The 24,603-nt window shown below is 42.3% G+C and overlaps 1 protein-coding gene across 3 annotated transcripts in view; it reads left to right on the top strand.

Moving 5' to 3' along the window:
• LOC125300185 (macrophage mannose receptor 1-like) overlaps positions 1-24,603 on the top strand; it is a 39,104-nt gene that overhangs the window by 5,658 nt on the left and 8,843 nt on the right. For 2 of the 3 annotated variants that reach the window (XM_048251877.1, XM_048251897.1), the window contains exons 8-21: positions 1,030-1,187; positions 1,517-1,630; positions 1,784-1,899; positions 2,053-2,201; positions 2,296-2,495; positions 2,586-2,707; positions 3,388-3,463; positions 15,125-15,266; positions 17,064-17,102; positions 17,209-17,378; positions 17,538-17,599; positions 17,936-18,036; positions 18,640-18,782; positions 21,903-22,005. In XM_048251877.1, the coding sequence (XP_048107834.1) occupies positions 1,030-1,187; positions 1,517-1,630; positions 1,784-1,899; positions 2,053-2,201; positions 2,296-2,495; positions 2,586-2,707; positions 3,388-3,463; positions 15,125-15,266; positions 17,064-17,102; positions 17,209-17,378; positions 17,538-17,599; positions 17,936-18,036; positions 18,640-18,782; positions 21,903-22,005 (1,695 nt within the window). The remainder of the gene's footprint in view (positions 1-1,029; positions 1,188-1,516; positions 1,631-1,783; positions 1,900-2,052; positions 2,202-2,295; positions 2,496-2,585; positions 2,708-3,387; positions 3,464-15,124; positions 15,267-17,063; positions 17,103-17,208; positions 17,379-17,537; positions 17,600-17,935; positions 18,037-18,639; positions 18,783-21,902; positions 22,006-24,603) is intronic. The other variant, XM_048251887.1, reaches the window with a different exon arrangement.

The raw sequence follows: 24,603 nt of genomic DNA, 5'->3' as shown, positions 1-24,603 counted from the left end.
AGCATGGCTGCATGACATTTCAAAAACAATCTTTGGTAGCCTATAAGTGACATCACGCTATCTACCACTCGTCAAGACTAAAGCTTTGAGTTAAGGCGAAATATGTAGCCTATTGAATAACCTAATGATGAAGGCCTAAGACAAACCATTTTGTAGAATGATGAATCATTATGAAATGTGCAACGATGTGACTCAAAAACAGTGTCTATCTGCCACTCATTGTCTGTAGCTGGTCATGCTTTGCATGTGTCTGGCATTCTGAAAACTTCTTGAATTCGGGACTATTATTTCTCGTTTAAATTTGGGACCTTGCAGTTGAAATTGTTGTTTGTTTCAAAGTCTAAAGACAATCCAAAATAGCCTGGGCTATTCAAAGTGCCAGTTAATTGCATATATTTTTTTACGTTGTTTTGCACGGCACTGCTTTGACCTACTCTACCATATAGAGGCATTATTTATTGCTAACATGCTAATCATCCAAACATCTTGAATCTTGACTATTGTGCACTGATTCAGTGCTACCAAAGCTCCACTTCTATTCTCTTTGGTCTTGTGTTGTGCTGTGAGAGAGGGAGTGGCCAGTGGTTAGAGCAGCAAAAACCAACGTGTGCTGTTATATTTAACGATATCTTTTGCATTTCTTATCCACACAACGTCTACAATGACTGCACTTAGTCATGCCCGTAGCAAGACATCTGCCAAGTTTGAAATGAATCGGATGAACAGTTGGAGAGATATGCGAATAAAAGACAGACAGACGTTCCTGTAAATTATAGATAGAATGTAAATTTGTTTTGCACTTCCTGGCCACCATACAACAGGCATTTATTCAGCTATACTATATTGAGAGTAGATATTATAAGAATATGTGCGACTGCTATAAATGCAAATGGACACTTCTTCACACACATATGTTCATTCAAGTTGTTCATTCAAATGTCACTCCTTAATTTCATCCAAAACATTATCAATTAGAACAGTTCCAAATACAAATCAGTGTCTCCTGCCTTCTGGTCGTTCCCTCTGCAGTGGAGACAGATAAGCTGTGGATCGGTCTGAATGACCAAAAGACACAGCTGCTGTTTGAGTGGAGCGATCAGTCTCCCGTCACGTTCACCACATGGGACACTGAGGAGCCATCTCACCACCACTCTGTACTGGAGGACTGCGTCCTGATGGGGGGCAAAGTACGTCATCAGAAATACAAAAGTAAAACAGTAAACTCTGATGTCAATGAAAGGTATAATGGTGAAATTACACCTTGTTTAAGACCTGACAAGATGGTGGCTTGTGTGACAGGAAAGAGGATGGTTGTTTATTTTTTTGTCAGTATGAGATAGTGATAAGAGTGAGAGTTTTGATTAGGTTTGATATTGATTGCAATGTTTTGAAATTGTCCTCATTTCATTATTAATTATTATTAATTCACTCATTAATTCCTTCATAATTCTTTACGAGTTTTGACATACTTTATAAGTACTTTATACTTTATGAGTTTTCATATCCTTGTAATTAGGATGGGCAGTGGAGTGATGAAGTCTGTGCGAGCAAGTATGGCTTCATCTGTAAGAAGACAGGGGACTCCACATCAGACACACACAACGATGCCCAAAGTGGAGGCTGTAAAACGGTGTGTTTATTAAAAATAAAAACTTACTATATGTACATTTAAAAAACACATTTATGTGTTTGTATACCGGCACTGTCCTAAGGTCCTAAATGTATGTATGTATGCATGTATGAATGTATTGCGTGTGTGTGTGGTGGGTGGGTCTCTCTGTAGGGATGGATCAGGCATGGCTATAACTGCTACTTTGTTGGCGCACAAACAAACACATTTGAAGAAGCAAAAGAAATTTGCAAAAGGAGTAGTGCCTATTTGGTAGATGTACAAAACAGGTAAGAATGGGACAAAAAAAACAAACAAACATTGTGTATCAACCACATTAAATTATCATTGATAGCCTGCCCCTGTGTATTGATCTCATAGTAATTTTGCTAAATTAATGTATAAACCTCACATGTATAAAATGTGCTCTTTTGCCTGCCCAGTGCAGAGAATGCCTTCCTCATCAGCCTGGTGGGAGCCAGACCAGAGAAGCACTTCTGGATTGGGTTGTCTAACCAAAGAGACCGTTACACATTTGAATGGTCCAACTCACGGAATGTCCCCTACACTCACTGGAATACACGTATGCCAGGTGTGTATGTTTTATTAACAGTGTGTTCATGAAATATATATTAAATCAATTAAGAAATAAGATTTTAAGTGTTCTTTTTTTTTTGTCAAAATAGGCCAAAAGCAGGGTTGTGTGGCCATGACGACTGGGACTTTGGCCGGACTGTGGGATGTGCTGAGCTGCTCCAACAAGGAGAAGTACATCTGCAAGCACCAGGCCCAGGGAGTGGTGACCACCCCAGCCCCACCTACCTCACCCGCTCCCAGCTGTGCAGAGGGATGGAAACCCCTGGGAGTCAGACACTTCTGTTACAAGGTTCAGCACTGCTAGGGACATTACAGTACATGTTAACTACCAGCATTCAGTAAACAAACCAGTGTAACAGACTTTTTCTGACCTTCCTAGTTTTATGACATGGATTATTACGAGAAGAAGACCTGGTTTCAAGCGTTGGATTTCTGCAGATCCATTGGTGGGGATTTGATCAGTATTCATAATCATTTCGACAATTTCTTAACTGGAGGAGGGTAAGAACTATCCTCTGTATTTCTTACAGACACAACAATGGATATAAGTGGAATATACTGTACCAGTGGGCATATTGTCAAATCAGGAGTAATTTCATAATGATGAATTTAACACTCAATTGTGTAGCCAATTCCTTAAAGCGTAACTCTCACCAAAATGCAACCAAGGGTCTTTTTGTGAATGTACCTGATTCAAACTTTCGTTTAAAAGCATAATTACGTTGAAAGCGGCACTTTTAAGAGTGACCATATTGTCGTTTTCGGGTCAAATGGCCTTTTGAATGGGAGTGCTAGGGCCACTACTATTCTGATGAATGATCGCATAAAAATCACTATTTTTAAAACACTAAGAAGGCTCGACACAACATGAAACTTTGATTGAAGTATCACCAGGGTCTCTACACATGAACTGGAGCATTGAGAACATGGTTTGTGTACACAGAGTTGACTAAAAAAACAAGTGAGTTTCTTTTTAGTAATCTGTGTACATAAACAATGTTCTCAATGCTCGAGTTCATGTGTAGACAACATTTGATATAAATAATACCAGGCCTTCTGGGCACACATTCACAATGTCAGAGACTCCATTCTCAAGTCAACGCAGCATCAAAATGAGTTCTAAGCTGTCATTTTAAGTTTGAAGAACTACACTGTATAGCTTTAACTGTTTTACATGACAGCTACAGATTTGATGCTTGGATTGGCTACAGTGCTCAAGATCCCAGTGTTGGCTACACATGGGCAGATGGGACAGCGGTGAGTGAAAAACAACAACTTAATTTTTTCAGTTTTTTTACACGTGCTACAACTAGGCCAAGTGCATAGTGCATAATATGCCAAGGGCATATTACTAAAGAGTGACCATTGGGTCATTGGTTACCTGTCTGACCAAGGCCCTTCATCCCAGATTACCCAGTTTGGCTGAGCGACCATTGTTGGTTGTTCCAAACTTTTCTATTTGAGAATGATGGAGGCTACCCTGCTCTTGGGCAGTTTCAATGCTGCAGAAATGTTATTGTATCCTTCCCCAGATTTGTGTATTGACTCAATCCTATCTCACAGGTCTACGGAGAGTTCTCTCAACCTTGTGGCTTAGTTTTCACTCTGACATACACAATCAACTGTGAGACCTTATAAGGACAGATGTGTGCCTCTCTTAATAATGCCCAATGATAGGACCATTGATAGAAGTACTGTAGGATACACCCGAGCTCAATTGCAAACGTCATAACAAAGGGTCTGAATACTTATGTAAATGGTATATTTCAGTCGTTTATTATTTTTATATATATATATATATATATTATATTATATTTACAAAACACTCCAGACACCTGCTTTTTTTGTGGAGCATTTGAGTATTATGAGTACATTGATGAGAAAAAAATGTATTCATTGAATCAATTTTAAGATGAGTCTGAAACAACAAAATGTATAAAACTTGAAAGGATCTGAAAATCCTCTGTAACGGGAACAGGAATTTTACTATTGACCCTTGAGGTACACCAACAACAGAGACAACAAGGTATATAAAAGATAAGACTAGGCAGGGAGGTTAGTAAATGTCTCAGGGACTTCTGAACACTGTGTGGTTTATTAGACTCTCACGTTATCAACTGGATTGATCTCTGTTTCGTACATAAATGTGTAGGCCTACTAAATCCACCAGCGCCATCTACAGGAAACTCCATTCATAACAATGGTGTTGGCTGTAATCGAAAAAATCAAAGCAACATTTAATCATCAATTCTTGCCGCTAGCTCCTGTCTTGCACGGGCTGCAGCATTAAAAAGACGGTTAAAAACTCCTTTGCCCTCTGGCTGCTCCGACATGGTGCTAATCTGAATTGTCCTGAATTTCCCCTTGGGGATCAATAAAGTATCTATCTATCTATCTATGTATCTATCTATCTATCTGATCAGTGCTAATTACAAGTTAACAGTTAACAGGTGCTATGTGATTTGATGATTTGAACAACAACATGCTCTGCTCCCGCCTAAAGTGGGATGCAGGCCTAATTTGCATAGCAAAACAGATATCTCTAACGTCATTTACGGGTGTAATGTCCCATTGTTTGTTTTGTTGCACAGTCTGTTGCGACCTTCAAGGTTGGTAACGTGCAGGAGGGTTACCACGATTGCGGGCCGGATATAGACTAGGGGCACGCTCCAGGTTTTGGTAATGTTCTGGGATTCGGCCGTGATCTAAAAGTATAGTTCCTACTAGAGTGCAGTTCAGGCCGCAAATTTCTGTCCTAACCCGGCCCGCGTCCAACAGAGTTGCGTCCGAACCCGACAGGCATTTTCATTTTTATGTCCGAACCCAACGCAAGCCCGACGCAGATGATGCCTCAGTTATTCCCATGCTAGTGATTAAACATTCACGTTTGTGGATAGCTTGTCTTTTTAGCCCATTAAACGGAACAAACAACAAATGGAATTGTCTACTACAGAATCAGATCAGCGTGCACGCACTCGGGTCACACACAGCGCACATTAACACAAGAGGCCCAAGCAAGCATAGCCTATTGAAATAGAATTCTAGTCTTACCATTGACGAAAACTCTTGAAATGAACTGCAACAGTATTTGAAACTACAGTGCCTTGTCACTGATCCATATGCAGCATCGACGTTAATTGGGGCAACTCGAGGAAATCCTCATCCAGTTGAACGAGACGACCTTATAGCCTACCGGTAGCCTATGTCTTTACCACAGTATGCAACGCAAATAATCTTAAAATCTCCTGATAGGCTAACAACTTTTTTTTTTTACGTCACCCAAGACATACCGCCTGAAATGCACATGCGTTGTCACGGCTAGGCTACATAAACAAATCTTGCATACAGGAAGAAAGCTGTTAGGTCTTTTTTACATTTTACTTTATTCTCAAAAAACAAACGTTTGCATCATGTAAAGCAGACCTGTTGGTTACCCAACATAATAACCAAACCGAACCGAACCCAACTATAATTTCTAAATATTTGTCCAAACCCGACCCGTCATGAGATGTGGTGACTGGAGCAATGGCTGGAGGTGGGGTCGCTGTGGAGGCCGTTGGCATTCGAGCTGGTAGCGCGAGAACATATCTGTAATGGCCAAGTGATAGAAAGTCTAGGGTCACAGTTTTGAACGGAAAGCTGGAAGGAATTAGCCTGGGTGCCATTTCGAACTTAGTCCCGCCCACAACATTTGAGGTCGGGAAGTTCGGTCTGGCATTGCTCCATTGTGGAGCAAGTATGCTCGCCCTAGATCGGACCAATCAAATCGGGCTTTACGATGATGGACAGGTGAGCAACAGCGCCTGGTCTATCTGAGCACGCTTAGATTAGGCTAGACTACATCAGGCTAGGAAGGAATGGGGCATAGAGGGGCTTTTGGTTGTTGCCCCAGCTTTCCATAGATGTGGTACATTCGGTGGTCCATGCCGGGTGCTTGCAGTCATTCCCACCCAAAAGAACCCCCTCCTAAGCAAGGACATCATCTTGTTACCATGAGCATGGCCTGCCGCCTTGTGGTACTCCTCCCTTAGCGATTGGGCTTGGGCCTGCGGGACAACAATTTATTTTACCGGGGCGCCAGTGTCAGGTTCAGTGACATGCCTCACCAAGACTCCATCTTGTAGCACCAGCTAGTCCCATTCTCGAAGTAGGTGACGGAGTTGAGGGGACAAGGCAGCAAGGGTATTGGTGCCTTGGGGCTCTGCTTCTATCCTCCAGGCCTGGAGGAGTCGCAGGTCTGGGTCATCCATTTGACGCTTCTCCCATAGCTCTGAACTAGGGCAAGGTTCTACTGAAGTGGTGCATGTCATGGCAGTGTATGATGGTGCCGATGGTCTCTCTTGGAAGTCGTGACAAGATATCTGCATTTCGGTTGGCCGTCCCTGGTTGGTAGTGTACCTCATAGAAGTTGTTGGCCAATTGGGCCACCCAACATTGTTCTGTTGCACCCAGTCGTGCATTCTCCAAATTAACCAAAGGGTTGTTGTTCGTGAACATAGTGACAACCACAAATAGAATTCAATTCTGTGGGAAACACTGGCATTAACTACCTGAACGTAGCTGGCACGTTGCAGAGTCCAGACGGCATACATTCAAAGTGGTAGGCCGAAAGGAGTGGGGAACGTGGTCTTTTCCTGGTCCTCTGGTGAGACATCCACCTGCCAATATCCACTCGTCATGTCCTGTGTGGAGTACCATTTGGATTGGGATTCCTCAATGTGTGGCAGGGGCAAGGAGTCTTTGTGAGTCACCGCATTGAGTTTGCGGTAGTCCACACAGAATCTCCACGACCCGTCTTTCTTTTTTGCCAGAACCCCTGGAGCTGCCCAGGGACTTGAACTTTCTTTTACCACACCACAGTCCAGCATGCCCTGCAACAAGGTCCTCAGCTCCCTAGCTGCATCCCAAGCCTTCTCTGCATGGGGAGAGAACACCGATTTAAAAGCAGTGACTCCTCGTTGCCCATCATGGAATACCTCTGCCCAACAATCAGCCACCACATTCATTCCCAAGAACCCATATTCAGTATTGATGCAATCGTCACGCACAATAACCGCATGACCCACATAGGGAATACAAAGCCCATTGGCCGCTTTCAAGGTTAGCCATGGTATACTGCTAGGATCTTGTATGCACTCCCCCCAAAATAACGCTGGAACAGTATCTGGCTGAACATTGTGACTTGTGAGCCGGTGTCAAGTACACATGCATAGGACCTGTTGTCCTTGGAAAAACACTTCTACTTCAGGGCATTTGCCCACCATTGAGGGCCTTTGTGGGGGTGCGGTCGGGGGCCCCTCCCGGTTCACTCGCCCTGCTGTGACCCGGGGTACCGAACATCCATTTGTGCAGGGCGTCGCTGTGGGCAAAACCTTTGGATATGCCCAACTTCTCCTCAGTCACGGCAGTTGGCTCTCCCTCGGGCATCCCATTGGTACGACGACTGACCTGGGGGGGCAGATCCTTGGCGCTGTCATCAAAGGCCACTCAGTGATGGACGCGAGGACTGTTGGGAAGTGGTATCTGTGGCCTGTGGCGTTGTAGCAGGGTTGGCTGGCGCGATTTTCAAGTGAACTTGCAGTTCTTCAATGATGGATTTGCTTAGGAGGTTCACCTGCTCTGTCAACTCCTGACGCAACTTGGCTCGAATGGCTTCCTCCATTTGCTGCCAATCTGGGGTAGCAGTAGAGGGCTCCCTGTATGTTATAGCAACAGTTGGACAAACTTGGGCTTCTTCGGTGTGGCCTAGTTCCCGCTCCAATGATTTAGCCTCCTGACAGGCCTAGGCAAATGTGAACGTTGTGATTCTTCGAAGTTGTCTCTGCAGTTCTTGTTTCGCTAATCCAGGCCTCAGGCCCATAGTAAACTGAGTGCACAGTAGTTCATCGTCTGATCCTGCTCCAACTATGATGCAGCTCCCGTAGCCAGAGAGTGAATGTGCCCACATCCTCTCCAAGTTCCTGCTTGCAGTGGAAGAACTACTCGTAGCAGGGCAACCGTTTGCTGGCCCCATACAGCTTTGCTAGAGCATTCAGAATCTTGCCATAAGTGTTCCGGTCAGTCGTGGCCAACAGTGCCACCTCCCTTTTTGCGTTCCGCTCCAATGTGCTCAACAAGAAGTCCGCCCGCTGTTCATCATATCTGGGCCTGTATAAAGGCTTCAATATGTTACCCTGCAAGGCGAAACCAGTCGCTTTGCGCACGGTGCTATTTTGAGAAAATCCACGATAAACAAACGTACAGGTTAAAATGTTGAATATCATGTTTTCGCATAATTCGACAATATACAGTCTACACTTTCATATTTTGAACAAATTTCACGGAAAAACATACGTTTTGACTGACGGTTTTACGGTAGAGTTAACATGTACTCAATGTGTCAGCTCTATATCGTTCTTGGCAAATGTAACCGAATATAAATGTGAAAGACTTGCCTTTCAGGGCACGAACGGTCAAAAGCACAAACCTCTGGAAATATCCTGGAAAAGTTTTTCATTGATGTAGTAGCCTAGAAATCTAGACGCGCCCTTAGCGGCAGCCAGGGCTAGTCTAGCAACTCTCCGTTGGCTTGTGAGCTCCAGAAATCGAAACTTAATAAGGCCATTGAAATCGTGTATAGAGTCGTTAGGTGGGCTTAACATAATGATTGATGGCAGAGTTGCAACGGTTTGGCTTGAATTCCCTGCTACTTGAAAACAAATAAGATGGATGTTGCTGTTGGCGAACAGTGTGACGCGAGTTAAGCTTTTATTAAGTTGTCAAACGTTTAAACTAGCCAACTAGCTCCGCTGGTGGGAAACGCATGGGACTCATAGCGCTGCCGCTGTCCTATTGCGTGCAGAGGGAATGTGAAAGACAACTGATTATCCCGCCCCTCGGACTGAGCACTGCGAACGGTGAGTGCCCAGACCCTACATTTTAATGTGGGTCTGGCTCGTCAGGCTAGTCCCAGGTATTAACTAGGGGGCAGAACACTATGAACACTAAGGGCTCTATCATGCACACCAGCGCAATTGACTTTGTATACTCGCGCATTTGTCTTTCCTATTTTGCAGTCAGCGCATATTGGAATTTTCCCTCCACAGGTACATGTGCACCCACGGGGGCGTTTCAGCGAAAAGAGAGGGCGTGTTCCGGCGCAAACGGTCCCTGTTGATATTTTGCAGTTTCAGAAAACAATTCCGCCACAGACCAGGAACCTCATGGTCTAGGGCCCTATCATGACATTCTAAAGTGCATCGTCACTCGTCAAAAGTCTATTCAAATTTGGCCCCAGCCGTGGCGCAACTGGCTGGGGCACCTGCACCGTATGCCAGCGACCCGGGTTCGGTTCCTGTCCCGTGGTCCTTTCCGGATCCCACCCGACTCTCCCTCTCTCTTTTTCCCATCCGCTTCCTGTCACTCTCCACTGTCACTATCATTAAAGGCATAAAAAGGCCAAAAAAATATACTTTAAAAAAAAATAGATTTAGTAGGATGTCCAGTTCAGATTGGGAGGGGTTTCGTTATCAAAAGTGGATACACTTTTACACAACAAGGTGTTCCTAGGTTTTTTAATCAGTCATATGGGTGTGTTTGGGGCGTAACATCATTTTAAACCAATGAGAATGACATCTGTCATTCCCTTTTTGGCGCTAACGGCGATATGTCAAATAAATGCATCGGTATTTTGGCATTCAACGGCGCATTTGAAGGAGGCTGCTTGCAAGACCGTATGGGATAGTCATTCTTAAACCATGCTTTACTAAAACCTAGCATAGCCTTCACGCATTTGCACTCGTCTATTATTTGAACTCATTGGCAAAGTGAAACTAACTTCACCAAGGAGTCAGTCAACGACAAGACAGTTATATGCAGTTACTTTTTCAAGGAAGTTTACAAGGAAGTTTATTGTCACATGCATATAGTTACTGGAAGTAAGAAATGCAGTGAAATTTTGTCTGGTGTCAGCCTATTTGTTTCACTATTGACTGACAATTACCACCGAAAACATAGGCTGGAAAAAGCAACACTTACCCTAACATTGCTCAAATGACTGAATAAAACAACATTTATCCTGCAGAGGAGTTGCTTATATCTCGTGACAGTGCGTCTTCAGCTGTGCTCCATACGTGTCTCTCGCCTCTCCCCTAATCACTTTTAACCGTCATTACCAATTTGCACATGATGGTGAATAACTACTCATCAGGAGATGTACAGTATTTCGTAATATCTTTATTCTAATTATGTTTCCCATTGTAATCGTGCAATTTGTAAAGCTTTGCATGGACGTGCGCTGGTGTGCGTTCATGAATGATAGAAGGATGGTGCGTGCACCTGCCAATATGACTGTTGACATGCGCTCTTAAAATAGCATATGAACAACTCGCCATTGACTTCTGACCAGGTTTAGGTGGTGTACGATAGCGATTTTTAGACAATGCGCCAGGCCCCTCCCTAGGTTGTTAATTGCCACACCCCTGAGCGCAATGTTAAAAAAAAATAAACGTGCAAAATACCAAATTAAACTTTCCGCTGGTGAAAAACGAGTTTTTACGCCATGCGCTGGTGCCCAAAATACAGCCCCTAAAGTCAGTGGCGCAAATTTAGATGCTATTTTAAGGGCGCATGCATGGCCACAGGCCTGCAGAAATGAATGCTATGCACACCGATCTACAGACACCCTGTGCACAGATGGAAACATTCAAAGCCTTGATAATATTTATCCATTTCCCGGTTTTGTTTGTGCATTCGTCAACTAAAAATTTAAGTAGCCTATATAGTACATCTACATGCAATATCTTTACAACAACAACGCCTAATTACGACCTATTAATTTGGACAACTTTATACAGCCCTATAAAGGCTAAAGTTACCTTTAGTTTTGTTTCAATTTACCGTTGTGTATGGCTTTAAACATCGTGTGCGCTTTAACATCAGCCTATAAGCATTATTCCAGCTGCGCTAAGGTTTTGACAAGCACTACAACTTTGCCTACCTTGTTGTAGCCCATCTGAAATAACTCCAAGCTTTGCTTTGTTCCCTTCAAATGTGAGGGAACAAAGCAAAACAAAGTGGGGCAGCCGTGGCCTACTGGTCACACACTCACACACACACACACACACACACACACACACACACACACACACACACACACACACACACACACACACACACACACACACACACACACACACACACACACACACACACACACACACACACACACACACACACACACACACACACACACACACACACACACACACACACACACACACACACACACACACACACACCGTGGCCTACAGGTTAGCGCTTCGGACTTGTAACCGGAGGGTTGCTGGTTCGAACCCCGACCAGTAGGCACGGCTGAAGTGCCCTTGAGCAAGGCACCTAACCCCCTCACTGCTCCTGGAGCACCGCTGTCATTGCAGGCAGCTCACTGTGCTGGGATTAGTGTGTGCTTCACCTCACTTTGTGTTCACTGTGTGCTGAGTGTGTTTCACTAATTCACGGATTGGGATAAATGCAGAGACCAAATTTCCCTCACGGGATCAAAAGAGTATACTTATACTTATACCATCCTTTCGTTATAAAAACGTTTTATATCCATGATGGCCTTGAAGTCTTGAGTTTGTGAATTCGCTTAAATAAGCTTATTATGTGCTGTTAACCAGTAACCATAGACAGTAAAAGAAAGCAGCAAGTAGCCTTGGCTACAATTTCTGTAGTTGCTGCGTCCATTCATTGTTATTTCTCTCCTGCTCAAAAAAAAAGTTGTGCGTGCATTAAGTTGATGATTACGTGTTTACAAACTCTACTTTACATAAAATATTGTAAATAGCCTATTGTCATGCAGTTAATGTGATACTGTGCAGAGTTGGAAAGGTCAACTTAGAAACTGTTTCTGTTGCCTGATGGTAGGTACAGCCGTAGCTTACACCTGCAGGAGCGCTTGCTTGGGCGCCTGTGTTGCGCAATGCACTTTGCTCCTCTCATCTATACGACGCAGTTCCCATTTCTCCAAACCATACATAATTACAAGGACAAATATTGCTACACGAGGAAAATCAGTGTGGTGTCCGATGTGAAAAAATAGGTATAAATCTAGTGTTCACATTTCCACGAATCACGGATGTGTTGATGACATAAATTAGGAAATATTAGAGGACTTAATGAGACGTGAAGTTGAACTGCATGCCAATGCCATTTAACCCAAATGCCCCAGCAGCAACACGGTAGAGGAGAGCTTATCTGACAGATCTGCATTGTCTATACTCTATAGTGAGGTAGATTACATTGCAAAAATATCACCATGCATTCATAACCTCGTGATTCAGTGAGAGTGATCCCAAAACATCGGAAAGTGACATTTCTGTATTACATTTTGTCAAGAGGAAAAATCAATAGCAAACTGTTCCCAACTGACTAAAGCGCTGTGAACCGTTCCTGGCTGCTCCTGGCAATTCCGCCATCATAATAGCAATCCGCTATGGAACAAGCGTGCCTGTTGTTAAAGGGAATGTGAGATTACGCTCTGATTGGTTTATTGCACGTTACGCCCAAACCACACCCATGATTAATGTAGCTACTTCAGACCACCCCATTTTAGATTTGCGTCGGGCGCAACAGTCATGATCCCGTCGGTAAAATAGAAACAGCGCCCAAGATCCGCCCACAAAGCGATTTGCGCAAAGTCAATTGCGCTAAAGTGCAAGATATAGCCCTAAGTGTTTGTCTTAATTCGTCCATGTTGAACTGCACATAGTCTGTCAGCCGCTTCAAAGTCACGCTACCGTAAGGCTAATAATAACTGTGCCCTCGCACTCTCACGTGAAAATTTTCTTAAAAAGGTGATTTTCTCCTCTTCTGGCGTATCGTGACGGGAGAACCATGCCAACTTGGGATGCGATTATCTAGCGATACTTTTTTGCAATACCCTCGATATACATATCGTTTGAAAGCTTAGTTTATGGCCGTTCATGTGAGCACAATAAATTTAGTAAATTTTACCACTGGTTTCGCCTTGCAGGGTCACATATGTTTACGCCACTCTAGAAATACATGAAATTGCACTGTACTGTTCTTAGGCTTCTTCTTCTTATTCCGCTACTTTTTCCGTAAGCTATTTCACTTGAACCATTTAATTTAGAAACTTCGTTCAAACTTTGTAACGTAGGTCCAGGTAGGTGTAACGGGGACCAGGTTGCTATGACTTTTCATATTTGTAAACTCTATACTTTTTGAGATATTAACAAAAACCAAGCTTATTTTTTTACAATAGACTTAACTTTAGAATTATGTGCCAGGTGTTCAGGCCACCTGCAGCAACTCTCACTGTCTCAGGCTTTAAGCATACAATCTGGCTCTTTTAAGGCCCAATTCACACCAAAGATCCGCGATGAGATCCGCGACCATTGCAGAAGGAGTTGCAGCAGTGTGAATTAAATGTTGCACGTCGTTGCCAGCTGTTGCAAGCCGTCACAAAGCATTCACCATGTCTAGTCACAGTTGGAAGGTTTTAAAACGTTTCAGCTCATCTCATCACAAATCTTTGGTTTGAAACCCCCTTAAGACTACAGATCTTGTTCAACTGTTTCCTCTGTCAACTGTTTTAAAATAAAAGTCCTCATTACTCAACTATTTAATTGTTCAGCCATTCCAACTGTCAGGTATCATCAACTATGCCTCCAGCCAACTTTATTAAACCACCACCTACCTAGCAACCAACATAGCAACCATTGAAATAAAGGCATTTATGTCAATTTCCATAGCAACCAACATGATTAATCTAGCAAACCTCTATAACAACTCCTTTATTTCTGATAGTAGCCACCATGGATACCCTAGCAACAACCTAGCAATGACCTCAAGTACCCTAGCAACAGCCGCTAGGGTACTTGAACAACCAACATGATTAACCTAGCAATCACCATAACAATCACCATAACTACCCCAGCAACAGCCTAGCAACCACCTCAAGTACCCTAGCAACAACCTAGCAACCATGTTGTATACCCTAGCAACGGCCTAGCAACCACTCCCACAGTTACAACCTAGGGATCAATGTAGCAACCAGCATAGCGACCACCACAACTAATCTAGCAACAGCCTACCAACCACCTGAAATACCCCAGCAACAACCTACATGTATCAACCGCGATGACAACCTAGCAACCAACATAGCAACCAATATGATTACCTTAGCAACCAGCCTAGCAACCACTTGAGTTACTTTAGCAACCACCACAACAACCCTAGTAACACCCTAGCAGCCGTAATTACCCTAGCAACAACCTAGCAACCACCACTATAATGTCAACCTAGACAACCTAACATGATTACCCTAGTAACCGCTTTATTTTGCATAGCAACCACCATATGTACCCTATCAACAACTTAGCGACCACCATTATAATGTCAACCTAGCAACCACCATAGCAACCAATATGATTACCCTAGCAACCAGCATAGCAACTGCTTTATTTTGCATAGCAACCACCATATGTACTCTAGCAACACTCTAGCAACCATCTGAATTACCCTAGCAACAACCTAGCAACCACCACTATAATGTCAACCTAGCAACCACAATAGCAACCAACATGATTAGCTTGGCAACAAGCATAGCAACCACTTTATTTTGCAAAGCAACCACCATATGTGTGTCCACGTGGTGTGCAGAAGTGACAACCCTGCTGATGTTGTGTGTTATTCTTGATATGCTTGTCTATGTGCATGTATAGTTACATATCCTACCTGTAAATTCTATTCTTGCTGTCACTTTTGCTGCTGTAACAATGCAAATGTCTCCACCGTGAGACAATTAAAGGATTATTTTATCTTATGTTATCTTATCTGAAAGAGGACTGCAGTACTTTCTATTTCAATAAATAGTTGTGAAAAAATAACAATGCTTTATTTGTTCATTTGTAGTCTTCCTATACAAACTGGGAATCTGGAGAACCAGATAATAAACATAATATGGAAAATTGTGCAATGACAGATATGTTATCAATGAAATGGAACGATCGTAGCTGTGAAGTAAAGGAAAACTTCATTTGTGAAATAAATAAAGGTAAGGGATAAAGTCTCAAACTGTCATTTTCAAACTGTTTCTTCTGGCTCATTTACTCTGTCATAGGTGTTCTCTTTCCGTGGAGTTCACTCAGTGTTGACTAATGGGAAGTCACTCCCAAATAACAGGACCGAACTGAACTAATCTCCAACCACCCATCATACAGATTTTTTTCCTGGGCTACTTCTTGTAAATAGGCGCTCCACAAGCAACCGGTCTTTCATTCTTCAGTGATCCTTGAAGAACTCTATGAACCAGTGCTTTGAGTCAAGCTCTCCATCCTGCCAGTGAGGAGTCATGGTCAGCTGTCACCTCATCATTATCAGTGTCACCTCACTCTGCGTTTTCTTTGCAGCAAAACCGAAAGCAATATATTATCCAAGGCAGACTTTAAAGGCTATCTAAAAATAATTGTGGTAAAAATGAATTGCAAAAAGTAAGGCAAGCCGACCATACGGCAGAGTACAGAGCTTTATTCACGATGCCGGAGATAGGTTACAAACACACAAGCATCCTAGGCGAGCATGAGAGCAACAAGTCTGTCGTAGACAAAGTCTTACCATTACTGTATTTATAGGACTAAAACAGGCTATTCTTGATGGATTACATGAGAAACCCAAAATATATCAAATAAATAACTGAGACCATCCTTTTAATGTCTACATTTCTTTAAAGTGTAGCCAGTTGGACAACAACAACCCCAATAGACATTTAACATCTAAAGTGTTTAATTCCTGGAAATTTCCCCACACTATATTCCATCACCATTTTCCAAAAGCTATTGAACAGGTGACAGGTGGCTAACAGGTATGGCAGCAGAGTTCCAGCTATACCCTCCACCCATGGACTGGGCTATCCCCACAGTGGACAGGCTCAACCGCTGTGTAGCAGTCCAAGGCGGCTCTTAGCTACCAGATATCTGCCCTCACTGCGCTAAGCTAGTCCCCCGTATTCTGTACTTCCACGACATGTTGTGTGAGTCTCCGTGAAAGGATCCCAGCTCCCTGACATGCAGCGGTCACCATCTGGAGCGCTCTTGCTTTTGATTCTGATTGCAGACTGATTTACGCCTCCTCCAGAAGCTCCTCAACTTGCTGGACCGCGCCAATGTCGGTCGGAACCATGCCACACAAACAAAGCCATGCCACACAAAGCCATGCCACAACGCTGCCCCTCACTGAGAGGGCATATGCAGGTGTGGGGCAGTCATACTGAACACTGCATCCCCTCAGCTTCGTCTGCCACACTCACAGAGCTGAGGCAGGCATTGACCTTGTTCTTTGTACAGTCAAAGTGCTCGGTATTTGTCCAGGGCCGTGACATTAGTGTTCTCATAGCCTACTCACGGCCACCTGTGACTCACTATGTCTGACCTTATAGAGAAAGGTTGGATGATGCCCCAATGATGCCAGAAGGTGTCCTTGGGCCGGGCAATGATGCCCCAATGATGCCAGGAGGCGTCCTTGGGCCGGGCATAGTGACTCTTTGTGAACGCTATGAGCCACTCTGCAGTCGCTCATCTCACCCCCGCAGGCCTGCCACATGTAAACTGCATTTACAACCTTTGCTTTCAAGACGTTTTCGCTTGCTAATTTGTGTTTGCTGTACTTCCAAAAATATTTTGAGAGTTTAATGTACCAGTTTAAGTTTGATTTCACTGCTGGTTATGCCCCTTGAAAATAGGAAGTGAATGAAGGATCCCCAGACCAATTTTCAATTCTTTGTCTGGTATTAGCTGAGCTTGCTAACAGAACTCCAGCAAGCACTCTCTTACAACATTCCCTGTTTTTCTTGCAGGAGTTACTCCAAAGAACCCTGCCAATTTTACAATTCCTGGTAAGAAATAAAACGCAACTACTGATAGTCTGTGTATTGCTTATGAATCATTATTTTTACTAATTTTACTTTGTGAATTAAATTATACAAAACATCTGTTATTCAGAACACAATGTCACTAAGGATGGATGGATCGAATTCAGTGGTCACCAGTACTACGTTTATGAGGAAACATATGAATACGACATTTATGAAGCTCGGACATTCTGCAAGAAAGGCCATGGTGACCTTGTTGTAATAGAGACTGAACCAGAGAGGCTGTTTCTCTGGAAACTGGTAAAGGCATTAAAGCAATATTTAGAATTCTTTATATTCAGTGAAAAGCAATCATGTCATAATTAGACGTTTTATTTTCAGTCAGATAACCCTTTGAATGGAATCAAAATGATGTGCTGAGGTTGTAATATTTTCCCTATACTATCTATTGTATTGCAGATATTAAGGCATTGGGGTTCATTTTATATTGGAATGACAATTGATATCAATCTCAATATGCAGTAAGTGAACAAAACTAATACGATGTTCAAATATTATTTAGAATCATTGCTAAATCAGGGACCATGATTATGCCATTAATGTAGCATTATGGAGTTTTGGTCAGAAGTTATCAAACAAGACTACCTAAAATCATGGTAACATTTTGCAGAAACCACCAACAGCCCATTGTCACTGATAAAACCTTTCTAATAGTGTATTTTGACAATATTGTTGGTGATGTTCTTTGAAGGTTTCTTTTAGTAAGTATAAAAACCCACTTGACAGATGTTGTATACTGTAGTTGCACCCCAGGTTTCCCACCCTCTGAGATATGGAACTTTTTTGCTCCTCCAAAGGTGGATAGATGGTACTGAAGTGATTTATGACCGTTGGAATGAAGAACAACCACCAGATGAAATAAGTGACGAAACCTGTGTGATAATGAATGTCGAATATGGTAAAATATTAAGCCATGTAGCATGGCATAATACCTTAGCAACAGCAGAGGGCATTGAATCAGCTAAAAGGCACCAGAAAAAAGTTGGGTTATGACATTTGCAACTGGCAACAGTTGGGGCATATTTGAAGTCAACAGGAAGTTGGTTCTCGACTGGAATATAGATAAAAGTCATTTCATCAAGTTTAGCTCAGACATAATTTATTTCCAAGAGATTTCTCTAGTAATTCAAGAGGTCTAGTAATTGTGCAGTCCTAAGTGATTTCTGAGAGGCAGCATAGCTTTAAAACGAATACAGTGACTGACAGCCTGATTGATCCAAATATATATCACTTTTTAAGTACCGGTAAGAAATCAAGTTTGTGTCTGCAGATTGACGATTATCCAGAGACTAGACCACACTTCAAATATAAAAAGTTCAGAACTCTCTCTGAATACTGTTTGGCTATATTACTGGGTAGGCCAGATATAGCATTGTGTGAGTTAAAGTACCCTGACTTGAACTAGTGTTATTGTTGTTGTTGTTTCAACATCGGCAAGATATATTTTTTGAAAAAGTAATTTCAGTGGCAGTTTTATGTAATAGTCTTGTTTCTTATCCAGGTCTCTGGTCTGTCGCGTCTTGTAATGGAGGAAGTGGATTCATCTGTGAGCGTCATGAAACTCCTCCTGTAAATGCGACTCTGGCTCCTACTGAGGCTCTTGAAGGAGGCTGTGTCCCGGACTGGACCAAGTACAGACAATATGTGAGTGGTACATATTCTTAAACTGAATAGACATGCATTTTTAAAAGTGTCTGTCAGTGTCTGTTAACAGTGATTTTGTAAATGTGTGCTTATCTAGAATGAACAAATATGTTAAGGCACCATGGTAAATTGGCCTACAATATAACCTTTTAATATCCAGAATCATTAAAGCTACAATTGTGTAATGTCATGGGTTAATTCTTGGGGAAAATTCTCCCATCTAGTGGTGAGGTGGTATATTGCAACAGACTCCAGCTCCCACCCACTGCAAGGACGATGTGTCCTAGATGTCCCAGTTGACGTTACAAGATGTCATACACTACTCTATCAAGTATTCCTTCTTAGTTAGTTTAGAAAAAATAAATTCCATTTAGTAATTTAGTCCGTGAAAGTATATCTCATATAGCCTACTTCACTTTGGGGCAGCCGTGGCCTACTGGTTAGCGCTTCTGACTTGTAACCGGAGGGTTGCAGGTTCGAACCCCGACCAGTAGCCAAGGCTGAAGTGCCCTTGAGGAAGGCACCTAACCCCTCACTGCTCCCCGAGTGCCGCTGTTGTTGCAGGCAGCTCACTGCGCTGGGATTAGTGTGTGCTTCACCTCACTGTGTGTTCACTGTGTGCTGAGTGTGTTTCACTAATTCACAGATTGGGATAAATGCAGAGACTAAATTTCCCTCACGGGATCAAAAGAGTATATACTTATACTTTATGCAAGAGGAATAGTTGTTATAGATTTGTTATTTTGGCCTAAATATTCAGTGAGCAACTTATCAGTGCTAACGTTATTCGACAATACTGTACAAGATACGTAGTTCAAGAGAATGCTATCTCCATCATCAAGTTTTTCTTCTATCTCATCAAGTGATTCAACGGTTTCGCGGCAGTAGCGAGCACAACTCTGTCTTTCGATAACTGACCGACAAATGCGAAAGGCAGAGCTAGGTATGTCCCTCCTTGGCTAATGTATTCTAAAGATGGAGGACGAAACATGGCTGCCTCCATACAGGCGACTCGCTCATATGTATTCTGAGTGGCAGATTCTACGCTTACGAGAATACTTTAATTTATTGTTGGAAGTACAGTAATTACCCATGAATGAACACATATTTTTGAAAGAAAAACTGTGTTTTTGCTAAGAATCGACTCAAAAAATTACACAATGTAGCTTTAAAGATGAGCAGTAATAAGCAGATAACATCAGTCTCAGAGCTTTAAATGAGACTGTCTTTAAATACATTCTGTTTTTTTAGTGCTTCAGTCATCTCAGCCAATATTTGTATGTGGGGCCCATGTCTGGCCCTTACTGTATGTAGCCTTGCCACCGAGGCACTTGGGATATAAGCAGAAATGAGTTCCTGAATCGTGGGGGAAATGAGTTCCTGAATCGTGGGGGAAATGAGTTCCTGAATCGTGGGGGAAACTTGTCAAGGGGGGGAATTTTTCCGCTGTCTACTGAAATCCATCAAACTGCATGGAAAATGTTCTTTTAAAGAGAAACTGTGCAGTTTTGGCAATTTCTTCGCTGTTTTCTCGCTTTTTGCTTGCAGGTTTCTCTGCAGAGCTCCCCCTACAGCTTCAGAGTATATGATTTATGACACTCCTCGCTCGGTCAGTCTACTTTGTCCTCTTTCCCTGTTCCTCCGACAACAGTTTACTCGCTTTCTGCTTGTTTTTGCTGGCCCTGCCATGACGAATGTCTGAGAAACTCCATCACTACCTTGTTCTAGCCGGTGCCTGGTGATGGTAATTTTGATACCATAGATTTAATAGAGACCCAGTCAGACCAATAGTATGAAAAATCAGGAACAGAGTTTATTTACAATGATGTGCATCAAGGGAGAGACAGCATGACTTCACCTAAAGATCCATCAGCTGCTCAACTAGACAAGGAAATAGTTAGGGTTTAAGTATCTTTCCAGGCTGACAGGAGATGGCGTTGGTCATCCCATATCACGTGGACTACACTGAATCAGACTCTGATTAGTGGCAACCTGGCAATCCGGAGCAGATAGCTACTGATGCAGCCATGTAGAACAGTGAAACACTGCAAAGACATAATATTCCCGCTTATCTCTAAATACAGTCACACACAGATATACACAGGGACAGTACAGATATCATACAGTCATTACCTAGAATCATACTTTTAGTATCAAAGTGACCCACTAATGAGAAATGCAGAATATTAAACCACATATTGGAATATTGGACATAATTCAGAACATTAAACCATATATTGGAATATTGGACATAATGTTCTATTCCACTTTCTCTCACTGGTGGACAGAGGTCGTAATTTGTCCGCCACTCCCGGCCCTCGAACCCGCCACCTCGACACACACCAGTATTGGAGTCGAACGCTCTAACCACTGAGCTAAAAGCCCAGGCTTCCAACTCGGTTAGAAGTGGTTAGAAGGTTAGGGCTGTGAGGATTTACACGGGCAACTAGCACGCTAGCTCAGATCGCCTCTGTTACACTGGCGTGTATGTGTGTATGCAGTAAAGCAATTCATTACACTCGTTATTTCCTGACACTGAGGCCGTCAGCCCCGGCCCAAAGTTGCAAGGGTGGTTTTTCCGCTTACAGGTGCTAGGGGGAAGCGAGACCCCCACCATTCAATCTGAAGAAAGTCATATAACCATTCCAATGACTCCGAAGCTATTGAGTTAAGGTAAATTAAGCTAAAAAACCTGCATAGTTCCCCTTTAATAGAAGTGTGGGGGCCCTAATTTAAATAGTAAATTAGTATAGTAAATGAATTGACAAGCAAAGTGCAAAGTCTGAAGTTTAAGTAAATGTACATTTTTACATGGATCTTGATCGCTAGACGTCGCCGAGTACTCTCGATAGGAAAAGAAATGACCAAAATCGGTGCTACCGAACTGGAGTAGCAGCAGCTCATGGCCAGTACTCCCAGTCAGCTACAATGCTACACTTTGGCTCTTAACAGACTCAAAATGTCATTAAAAGGTCTGTACTATATGAACAGAAACAATGCATTTTCTACTCCTTCTACTCATGATGATGAGTTGTTTATGTACAAGACACTGCTCACTGACTGACCATGATTGATCAGTGCCCTATGTCTTCCTTTGACAAATATTTACTTCTCTCTCAGTGCTACAAGACTGAATTTTCTTCAAAAACCTGGAGAGAGGCTCAGCTCATCTGTGTAGAAGAAGGTGGAAATCTGGTATCTATAAAAAGCGAAGAGGAACAAGGTACTATCTGTAACATATATTTAGCTGTCCATTTTGTTCATTCTGTAATTTGTGATAATTGTGCAATGCCCATTCAAAACATGCCTATTCCTGTAGAAAACCTATTGCCCAATCACATGCCCACAGGTAGGCTTGTTTTAAAATAGGATGATAATAGGAACAACATAATTCTAGCTAAGCAGTCAAGTCAAGTCAAGTCAAGTTTATTTATATAGCGCATTTCATACACAGAGGTCATTCAATGTGCTTTACATAAACAAATGCAAACAGTAATTACAAATAAAAACATAAAAGGGCAATAGTGAAAGAATAGTTTAAAAGGTAAAAAATAATAATAATAATAATAATAATAATAATAATAATAATAATAATAATAAAAAAAAAAAAAACGCACAAGGTAAAATCATTTAAAAATAAAGAATAATTAAAAAGACAAAATAAAAGACACAAGGTAGAATAATTTTCAAGGCAGATTCAGAATTTGTAACTCAGTGCAGTTAGCAGAAAGCATCTGAGAACAGTTTTGTCTTAAGTCTAGAGTCTAGAAACTGGCTACAGTTGGGGCCTTTTTGATGTCATCCAAAAGTTGGTTCCAGAGCTGAGCCGCATAGCAGCTAAAAGCTGCTTCACCATGTTTAGTTCTAACTTTTTCTCCTGAGAGGTCTGGAGGGTGTGTACTGCTGAAGCATGTCTGAAAGGTATTTAGGTCCTGAAGGTCCCTTTTTGACTTCTGCGTCCTGTTCCGTAAGCACCAATCAGGCTGAAGCGCAAGTGACCCCCTTCTATGGTATTTAGGTCCTGCTCCATTTAGTGATTTATAAACAAGCAGTAGTGCTTTAAAGTCCATTCTGTGACTTACTGGAAGCCAGTGCAGGGGCATTGGAGTAATATGGTCATATCAGTTCTTTTAGTTTTTGTGAGAACCCTAGCTGCTGCATTTTGTATCACCTGAAGCTGTTTGATAGTCTTTTTAGGAAGGCCTGTGAAAAGTCCATTGCAGTAATCAACCCTGCTGGAGATAAATGTATGAATGAGTTTTTTCTAAATCATCTTTTGACATCAGCCTTCTAAGTTTGGCAATTTTTTTTAGGTGGTAAAAAGCTGATTTAGTTATCGCTTTCATGTGGCTGTTGAAATTTAGATCACTGTCAATTAATATACCAAGATTTTTAACAGTATCCTTTGCTTTCAACCCTTTTGTGTCAAGGACAGTGGAAACCCTAAGTCTTTCCTCCTTTTTACCAAATATAATTACTTCAGTTTTTTCTTTGTTCAGCTGAAGAAAGCTGAACCTGGATTTTGAGACATCCAGGTGTTGATTTGTTCTATACGCTGACACAGAGATTCAAGGGGACCATATTTGTTTGGTGACAGAGCTAAGTAAATTTCTGTATCATCTGCATAGCTATGATATGCAATCAAATTATTCTGGATGATTTGTCCAAGTGGGAGCATATAGAGGTTGAATAATAGTGGCCCCAAGATCGACCCCTGGGGAACACCACAGGTCAAGGACGTTGGTGTTGAGGTACAGTTTCCAATGGCAACTAAGAAGCTCCTTTCTTGTAGATATGATTTCCGCCAGTTGATAACTATGCCTGTAAATCCAACCCAGTGTTCTAGTCTGTGTAATAAAATATTGTAATCAACAGTGTCAAATGCTGCACTAAGGTCCAGTAACACTAGGACTGATGTTTTACCTGAGTCTGTATTTAGGTGTACCTTTTGGGTGAAGCATTTGTTCTGTGCGGGTGTCATCTGCATTCCGTAGATCAAGAACTAAAAGCAGGGACGGACTAGGACTAAAAAAAAGGCCCTGGACTTTCTTCCAAATAGGCCCACTACCATACACAGTACACACGCATACACCCTTGTCCCTTGCCATCTCACATACTTTGTGATTCAAAAATTAAATAGGTGGTCACAATGTACAAAAATGCAAATTATTTGCTGCTGGAGAATTTGGTTTCCCAAATGCTAGTGGGGTTCAGAGGAGTGCTCCCCTGTGACGAAAATTTTGAAAATTAAGTCACACCAAATGCAAAATAGATGGATAGGATAGGAGGATACAATAAATGATTTGAGGGGTAAAGTTTGTCAATACTCTAAATATTGGGACAGAACCATAGCCTACCTTTGGTGGAAAACTGATAAATGGAAAACTAAATGTCGCTGTTCTCCCACTCCGTTTTATGTTATGTTTATCCCAAGTTCTTCCATGACGACTGGCTCTAACTGACATTCACCACCTGTTCTGCACCCACAGAATTCAATTCTAGCGCGTTTTTGAAGCGCAAGGCTATGAGCAAGACTGAACCATAGAGAGGGGCGAAATATAAAGGCTGCATCATCTTGCCCAGTGTCATTCATTGAAGATGGCGCAAATGTTTACTTTTTTGGATGACAATGACAACTGATAGCGTAGACATACTGATAGCTTTGATTAAGCCTGAGTGACATATATATATATATGTGGAGAGCTAGACAGTCGTCCTACTTGGCCGATGAGGCACTGAGCCAGGCAGTCGACGGCCGTCGGATGGACGGCCGTTCTGAACTTTTCCAGAACGCAAAGATTGTCAGTCTGCCCATGACTAA

The sequence above is a fragment of the Alosa alosa genome, chromosome 1, assembly GCF_017589495.1.
Source record: "Alosa alosa isolate M-15738 ecotype Scorff River chromosome 1, AALO_Geno_1.1, whole genome shotgun sequence".
NCBI classification, from domain to species: domain Eukaryota; kingdom Metazoa; phylum Chordata; class Actinopteri; order Clupeiformes; family Clupeidae; genus Alosa; species Alosa alosa.
The sequence above is the reverse complement of the archived record's forward strand: the minus strand, read 5'-3'. Positions and strand labels throughout refer to the sequence as shown.